This window comes from Salvia splendens, chromosome 21 (assembly GCF_004379255.2).
Source record: "Salvia splendens isolate huo1 chromosome 21, SspV2, whole genome shotgun sequence".
Taxonomy (NCBI): domain Eukaryota; kingdom Viridiplantae; phylum Streptophyta; class Magnoliopsida; order Lamiales; family Lamiaceae; genus Salvia; species Salvia splendens.
In genome coordinates, this window is record NC_056052.1 from 17,688,728 (window position 1) to 17,697,899 (window position 9,172).

Genomic DNA, 9,172 nt, shown 5'->3' on the forward strand with positions numbered 1-9,172 from the left:
AATGGATTCAAGCCCCAATAGTCCTACGTTTAGCGCAGGGGTGCATTGGCCGGGTACAGAACCCGGCGATTATCGTTCGTTCGACACCAACACCCATTACGATCCCGATTTCAGTACGGAATCGTATGGGTTGTCTGACATGGAGCCGTCTCCGCACCGCCCAACCGCAGCGGCCGATGCGCGCCTTAGTTTTTTTTTTATTAGTTCAATGATGTAACTTTTTTTTATTAAAACTTCGCCGTTTGTTATTTAGACCGTTTTTTATTTACTCGTTACTTGTTATTTGAAAACAGTTAAATTAATTAAACAAAACAATAAAATGATGATGTGGCGCGCCATAGGGCGCACCTTAGGGTGCCCCACTGCAGGTGGGGAGGTAGGAGGATAAAACTGCTGACGTGACGCGTCATAGAGCGCGCCTTAGGGCGCCCCATTGCTAATGCTCTTATCCGTCCTGAAAAAATTGTCCATTTATGATATTTTGATTCGTTTCCCAAAATTAGTTCATTTCTATTTTAGGTAATATTTTATTTTTAATAGAAAGTTTAAATAATATTTTATTTATATCATACTATATGCATTTCAAAACTCCTAACCGTCCCTAAAAAGTTTGTCACTTATTTTCATTTTCCTTCATGTCTAAAAAGTAGTAACCTTTCATTTTTACCACTTTTGGTAGTGGACTCAACATTCTATTTTTAACTCATTTTGTATTACATTTTTTAAAACTCGGGCGAGTCAAATTATGACAAATTATAAGGGACAAATTTTCAAATTCTCTATTTATGTTAAACGGATGTCTGTGAACAGACGAATGACGCTCAGCCTTCTCCCTCGCTAGCCGGCTCTCGATTCCCTTTCTTCATCTACCTTCATTACCACTTTATTACTCCATTTATAACTATAAACCATATTTCTAATCTCTTCATTCCCATCAAAAGGAAACAAAATTAGCAGTACTCAATTTCCTTCAGCTAAGAATCAAGAATAATTTTTTCACTGTCACTAAGCTGTGATTCCGCACTCTAATTCCTCCTTTTCAAATTTTCTTTTCTTTTCTGATCCCTGCAATTCAAAGCAATGTTACATTTTTAGGCTTAGCTTCCATTGCAATAAACCACGGCCCCACCATCAAATTCAAACCATCCCCTCTCACTCTCTGTCTCTCTCTCTATCTCTACGCTCTTCATTCAAATGGCTTCCATGAACCAGAATAAGGCTCCTTCTCAAACGAGTTTCTCTTCCATTAATGTAAATCTCTTTTATAATTTTCAAATTGCTGGGATTTCCCCCCTTTTCTGGCGCTGCTGTTGCTTAAATTAACGATATTTCTGTTTATACAGAGCAAGTGTAGTAGCATCGATGAGGTTTCCATAGATAAGAAAAGAAGCACAAAAATGGCAACACGAACTCGAACTCAAACTCAAACTCAAACTCGTCGAGCATTTTCAATTGTAAATGGGGGCCAAGATCTACCCCCAATTCCAAGCAATTCTGGTTCTGATTGTGGTGCAGTTGAGTTCAGCAGAGATGATGTGGAGGCATTACTCAATGAGAAGTTGAAGAAAAATTTGAATTACAGAGTATGTTGCAGTGGATATTTCAATTATTAGTTCTATCATAGTACAAAAGTTTCATGCTTGAATTGTGTTGCAGGAGAAGAATGACAAAATGATTGATTTCATTAAAAGACTCAAGCAATGCATCAAATGGTTTATGCAGCTTGAAGCAAACTGTGTTGAAGAGCAGGAAAAAATCAAAAAACTGTTGGAATTGGCGGAAAAAAATTGCGATGATACAGGTATGCTGGTTCGTCGTCTCATCAACAACGGTCTTTGTTTACTTGTTAACATTCTTGTGGCTCTCCCCAGAGTTGATGATGAAGGCCAGGGAAGATGAATTGAACTCTATTATTATGGAACTGAGGAAAAATTTGGAGGCATTGCAGTCAAAGTTTGCAAAGGAGGAAGTTGATAAATTGGTACGAGGCTGACATGCATCGAAAGTAGTTTCATGTTAGTGTTTTTTGGCTTGTTGTAAACTGAACTTATAAATGAATCTACTAGGAAGCATTGGATTCTTTGGCTAGAGAAAGAGACTCGAGAGTTGCTGCAGAGAAATTACAAGCTTCTCTTTCAGAAGATCTCAGACAAAGCCAACTAGATAACGCTAGTGCCAACCAGAAGGTAAGTGGCGAATGCTTGTAATTTGAAGTAAACGTATTTTGTCTCAGTGCAACACCGAGAATTGTCTGCCTTCTGTAGGTTCAGTCACTTAATGATACATATAGGCGGTTACAAGAGTTCAACACGAGCTTGCATCAGTGGAACAGTAGGCTTCAATCAGATCTTGAAACGACAAACACAATGCTCAAGCGTGTTCAGGAAGAAAAGGCAGCCATTGTGGAAAACCTTAGCTCTCTGAGGGGCCATTATACTTCTCTGCAAGAGCAGCTTAGTTTGTCACGAGTAAGGTTTTTTTGGGTTTATTTTTTCTTTCATAAGATCTGTTCTTTTCATTTGGCATGAAATGTTAGGTAATTATTCATGTTCCTAATATATGTATAGGTCAAAGAAGTGGAGCTCAGTTACTTTAAGGATATGCCAGTTACGATTAGATCTGTTTATTAGGCTAGTTGAACATTGGTCTGAAGCATTTTATTTCATAATAGCCAGTGGGTGGCTTTTGGTGTTCACCAAATGACATCACTTTCACAACAATGAGGGATCGGTTTCTTCTGATATACGACTGCCATCTCTATATATTAAAAATTCGAAACCTGCAATATGTGATTTACATATGCTGATTGGTCTGTCCCAGTAGGTTATTTTTTGTTGTGCTTTAATAATTTTTATTACAATAATTTTTTCGCTAATTTTCACATGGTTTTTACATAGTTCCATATGTACATGTTAGACTAGTTCTAGTTTGTTTCCTTCAGTCTTACCTGAGATTGCCAAATGCACGATAGTCGTGTAGAATTGAAAATGACTTATTTCATACTTGATTGTCAAAGGCATCCCAAGATGAGGCAATCAAGCAGAAAGAAGCACTAGGCTGCGAAGTTTCATGCTTGAGAGGCGATCTCCAACAAGTGAGGGAGGACCGCGATAGACATTTGTCACAAGTTCAAGGGTTACAATCTGAAGTTTCAAATTTCAAGGAATGTACTGAAAAGTACACAGCAGATTTGGAGACTCAGAGCACTAAAACAATGGAACTGGAGGTTTGCTTTTCAATTGATGGTTTGTGGCGAAGGCTTGATATGTTTTGATTAATGGATATATTTATTTGTTGCAGTCAACATGCTTTGTTCAAAGTGAGCAAATAAGGAGATTACATGAACAGCTTGCTTCTGCCCAACAGAAATTGCAGGTTGTTCATATGGCCTAAATTTAATGCAATTTATTTAACAGAAATTCGTTTGTTTTGTTTAATTTTCCCATTTTCTTTATTCCTTTCTAGCTTTCCGATCTATCAGCTATGGAAACGAGATCTGAATTTGAGGAGAATCAGGCATACATTCTTGAGTTGAAAAGTCGTCTAGCTGATGCAGACTTGAAGATTGTAGAAGGGGAAAAAGTTCGCAAGAAATTGCATAACACTATTCTGGTACTTTGTTATACAAAAACTATTTGATTTTATATAACTACCCTCTCCTATTGTTAGAAATTTAAGTTATTTTCTTATTTATTTTTTTGATATCTTAGTCTGGTTAGAATCCTTGTTAATACAGGAGTTGAAAGGGAATATTCGTGTATTCTGTAGAGTGAGACCCTTGCTTTCCGATGATGGGGTTGGAAATGATGTAAAAGTTGTTTCATTCCCAACATCAATGGAAGCACAAGGTCGAGGCATTGATTTGAGCCAAAATGGTATGTCCATTCCCTATATCTTGTTTAATAGTAGTATGTATTATTAGGTGGTGACGTGGTGTTCGGTTTCCCTGATAATATAATACCAAGATATAATCTAGGATTGAGTTGTGGGATTATTTTAGTCATACGGGGTTAGTTATGACTAATTATCCCATGATTGTCCATCTAGGATTGAGCTGTGGGATTGAATCTCACGAACCAAACACACTACATATTTAATCACGAGATACAATCTTGCAAACCGAAGACCCCTTTAGTATATTAATAGTTCTCATGTCAATAATCTCCTCTCAGTTTTCTACCTTTTGTTTTCCTGCAAGGGCAAAAGCATTCTTTCACTTTTGACAAAGTATTTGTGCCTGATAACTCACAAGAAGATGTCTTTGTGGAGATATCACAGCTTGTTCAAAGTGCGCTTGATGGATATAAGGTATAGTACCTTCTGTACTGAACCGAAGAACCATTTCATTGTAAATTTAGAGATACCTAATATTATTACTAGAGTTATGGCTGATCACTGATAAGAAAACTCTGCAAAACTTATTAGTAAGTTTGAGCAGTCACTTATTTACTTGCCAAATTTGGATAGTTTTTAGTAGGACTTTGGTATCATCAAAAGGAACTGTACTCATGTTATGTTACAGAACTTCATTTGCCTATGATGGAAGTTGCACATTGGTGCTAATTCACAAACTATATTAATTTGATTGCATTTCATATCAGGTCTGCATATTTGCCTATGGGCAAACAGGCTCTGGTAAGACATATACGATGATGGGTAAGCCAGGCCTACTAGATCAGAAAGGTTTAATTCCACGATCACTAGAGCAAGTATTTCAAACAAAACAAATGCTTGAAGCACAAGGATGGAAGTATGAGATGCAGGTGCGGATGAAATTGTGGTCCTTTCGTTTACACCTTTTCAAAGAATATACATTTATATTTTGTCTAAAATTGTTTACATGTATAGGTGTCAATGCTTGAAATATACAATGAAGCAATACGTGACCTGTTATCAACAAACAAATCAACCTTTGATGCATCACGAGTAGAAAATTCTGCAAAGCAATATGCCATCAAGCACGATGCAAATGGCAACACCTTTGTCTCTGATCTTACCATTCTTGATGTCCGCAGTAGCAGAGAAGTTTCCTATCTCCTAGAACGGGCGGCACAGAGCAGGTATGAAAAAATGCATGTTTAATTTGACCTTATTTTTCTTGGTTTGCCTTTTGGAGAAAGACTATGTAAAGCATTATTTATCTTTTGTGCTTACTTTCTGAACTTATTTCCGTAGGTCTGTTGGCAAGACCCAAATGAATGAACAATCTTCAAGGAGCCATTTTGTCTTTACACTAAGAATAGTTGGTGTTAATGAGGTATTATTACTATTTGCTCCACAGTACGCAGTGTGCTCCTCTTTCGGAACTCTGTCGCATTGTTTCCAACTTACTGAGACTTATTAATGTTGTATAATAGAGCACTGACCAGCAAGTCCAAGGTGTGCTGAATCTAATTGATCTTGCTGGTAGTGAGCGTCTTTCCAAGAGTGGTTCGACTGGGGATCGGCTTAAAGAAACTCAGGTATCGAAGCACTCGCCTTGAGTTGTTCCTTGCAAAATTCCTGAACTATCTGACTTATTATCTATCAACAATCGATCAGGCCATCAATAAAAGTTTATCGTCACTAAGTGATGTCATTTTTGCCTTGGCAAAGAAAGAGGAGCACGTGCCGTTTAGGAACTCAAAACTCACTTATCTTCTCCAGGTAATTCTTTAGCTTTCCTTGCAGTGAGAAGTTATGTCATTGACTATGTTAGAAATGCTAAGATTGGGAATTTTTGTTTCTGTTCATATAAACACACAGCCTTGCTTAGGTGGAGATTCAAAGACTTTGATGTTTGTGAATGTTTCACCGGATCCTGCATCCGTGGGCGAATCACTATGTTCGCTACGGTTTGCTGCAAGGGTGAATGCTTGCGAGATTGGCATCCCAAGACGTCAAACCAATCTAAGATCTACCGATTCTCGATTGAGCATTGGTTGATTTGATGCTTATGGGGGTGGGGGGGTTACACTATAGTGTAGATTTAGGAAAGTGTGTTTACACTGTGTTCTTGGCATTTGACAACAAATGACAGAAAACTAACTACATTTACATGTAATATGTACAGTTGAAGAGATTGGGTATGCATCAGATGTAGAGATATACACGGGGCTTCTGCCTTTCTATTATTCATTTGTATGTAGTCAAGATTTTTGTATGATGCAATTTTTGATCTTCACAATTGTAATAAGGGTAAAAGCTAGTTAATTTGAATTTCCAGAACCTGATAGTGACAGAGCAATCAAAAGTTGAAATTCAGCAATTATAGTCATAAAATATTTGGACAAGCTGAGGTAAACATGCATCTAAAGTGAGTTGAAAACAACGAGAGATTCCACAGAAAATAAATTTAAGGTTAATATGCTCTAATTAGATAATGACTTGAAAGCACACGTCATTTTTTGACTCTTAAAAAAGGCATTAAAAAGGCAGAGAAATAGTGCAATTATAGCCGTAGAAAGTGGGGGATAAAAATAAGTACTAGTGTTATGACTAAGCATTTACAAGTGGATGCTTTCGTCCAACTTCTTGTTATAGCCTCTCCTTCCTCAATTGCACTGTGGGTAGTGCTACCTATATCTTTCTCTTTTTTTTTTTCTTTGTTCGTCTCCAATTCTTCAATAATCTACACCACCATTCCCACCTTTGTCATAATACAAAATTAAAGCAGCCTTTAATCTATTTTTGCTTGTGCTAGTGCCCCACAAATTGTTTGAATTTTTGTTGGAAATTTTAACTCTTTATTAGCAAATAAAACAAAATGAATATAACAATTTATCATGTCAGTGAACAATAAAACTGAAACTACTCTAATTTTCATGGATCATTCCTCTTATTACTTTTGGTTTTAGAATATAGCCCTATGAATTTCTATCATGATATCAGAGCAGGTCACCGATTATGAGTCAAATGTAACTGACCCGACCCAACAGTATATCTGGACTGAAACTAAAAAATGATAGACCCAACAGTATATCTAAGCTTTAAATTAAGTACAGTTCAATAGAGATTTCGTCCAATTCAATCAGGAAAAAAAAATCCAAGATCCATCTTTAGTGTAACAATATCTCATATTCCTTCCATTCCAAGATAATTGAGTCGTATTCCATTTTGAGTTGTCTCAAGATAGTTTAGTCGTTTCCTGTTTAGGCAAAAACTTTATCTTCTCTTATACTTTAATCTCTCTTCCTCTCAATTGCTTTATCTTCTCTCTTGTTTTATTCTCTCCACTTTAACTTTTAACACATCAAATCTCGTGCCAAACGAAATGACTTAATTATCTCGAGATAGAAGGAGTATTACTGTAAAGATATAATTGAAACAACCGTATAATCTCATGGACCACTAATTCTATCACATGGACCACTAATTCTATCACCAAATAACTTTAGGATAGAGGTATATATATTTCTAGCTGAAAGTTCTTATCATGCTATAGTTGCACATCTATTGATTTACCATTGAAAGTTAATGAAAAGTAGTTGAATTCAAAATTTATATAAATGAAAATCAATAGACATAATCTTACATAGTTACATTATATTAGATGACTATAAAGATACTTAAACTTTCAAATAGAAAAAACTAATCATTTTAGAACAAAAAAATTCAACGAGGGGAAAGAGACTAAGATTGATGATGATTTAGCGAATTTTTTATGGGAATAAATGCAAGTAATAAATGAAGATCACAACACTGAAAATTACGTGGTTCGATTTACTGAGGTAAATCTACGTCCACGGGAAGAATAGAGGGCAAATTTGTATTGCTTGATCTAGCTTACAGATTACAATACTGATTTGCTATATGAGATTCAGGATCTAGAGAACTTAACCCTGGTCTATCTGATCTAAGTTCTATTTATACATTCGAACTAAGATCGTGGTTTGCAGCCCTGGTAGGGGGGTTGATAACTGCTTAATACCACTAAATAGATCGTGGGTGTAATGGAGGTCGTGGAGATCCTGCATGGGTCCACTATCTCCTTGTTCGGTCGAATACTGAGACCGAACTGCTGAACTTTGCCGATCAGCTTTTGCCGATCTGAGAGTTGAGCTCGATTGGTCGGCTTTTACCGAGCTATAGGCTGTGACCGAACTCTTTGGTTGTGCCGAACTGATACTCTTTCTTGGGTTTTGGGCTAATGGGCCGTCACTGCTATTGGGCTCGCAATTATTGTTTAGTTGTTTAGTTCGTATCCCATCACCACCCCCCCCCCGAAAAGCGAAGTGAATCACTTCGGCATTTTGGATAAGTGTAAGGGGGAGGCTGACGTCAGGGGACGTGCTCTGCACGTGTCTGCATTAAATGTGACAGCAAATCCGGCCAGAGAATCCAGAAAAAGTGGGATTTGAAACGGTGCGACGAATTTGAAACGCCTCTGCGAATCTGATAAATATTTCCTTTCTTCATCATTGGAAAACTTTTGCGATTATTTCTTCTGCATTCTCTCTCTTTTTCGTAAAATTTTCTTCCGCTTCTTCAAGAATTTCTTCAGAGACTTTCGACCATCAAAGAGTAAGAATCATGTCTTCTTCTTCTGAAACTGTTTCTGAATCAGGTAGTGGTAGGAAGGGGGGTAAGGGATCTTCTGGCCGGAAAAAGTCCGGGGAGAAGACGGTAGAATATTTTCACAGCATTTTGAGTAAGGATACTGTGATATCCTTACACAGAAAATATTTTCTTCCTGGGGGGTTAGTGGTGATTCCCGACGACACTCATAGGGCTAACTCGCCGCCGGAGGGTTATGCCACCGTTTACGAAGCCTGCTTAGAATGCGGGCTTCGTTTCCCTCTTCCCCCCGCCTTTGTAGAGCTTCTTGATTTTTTCCAACTTCCTTTAGGTCAGGTGACTCCAAATTCTTGGAGGCACTTATCGGCCTTTGCTGCCGAGCTGCGTAGACTAGAAAAGGATCTGTCTCTGAGGGCAATCCTTAATTTCTTTCAGTTTAAGAGAAAAGGATCCTGGTTTTACTTGATCCCTTTACAGCCCTTTAGAGCCTTCTGTAAAACCAAATGGCCGATGTGGAAAAATCGCTTCTTTTTTTTACAATAGGACAGCGGCTCCGGACTTTTCCTGGAGAGGGCCGAAGTCCGTAATTCCTCATCCTCGGGTAGAACCGTTGGACGAGCTCGAGGGCGGGCTCAATAAGATTCCCATGATTAGGAAACAGTATTTGGAATCTGAG

The 9,172-nt window shown here is 37.7% G+C and overlaps 1 protein-coding gene across 1 annotated transcript; it reads left to right on the forward strand.

Moving 5' to 3' along the window:
- Positions 1 to 839: 839 nt before the first annotated feature.
- LOC121785160 (kinesin-like protein KIN-14N) lies at positions 840 to 6,117 on the forward strand. Its single transcript, XM_042183535.1, has 17 exons — positions 840 to 1,251; positions 1,344 to 1,583; positions 1,657 to 1,801; positions 1,872 to 1,981; positions 2,067 to 2,186; positions 2,265 to 2,468; positions 3,017 to 3,226; positions 3,301 to 3,375; positions 3,466 to 3,612; positions 3,737 to 3,875; positions 4,199 to 4,308; positions 4,602 to 4,763; positions 4,849 to 5,060; positions 5,176 to 5,257; positions 5,358 to 5,462; positions 5,542 to 5,646; positions 5,746 to 6,117. The coding sequence occupies exons 1-17, from the start codon at positions 1,195 to 1,197 to the stop codon at positions 5,923 to 5,925; spliced, it is 2,403 nt and encodes an 800-aa protein (XP_042039469.1). The 5' UTR covers positions 840 to 1,194; the 3' UTR covers positions 5,926 to 6,117.
- Positions 6,118 to 9,172: the final 3,055 nt, after the last annotated feature.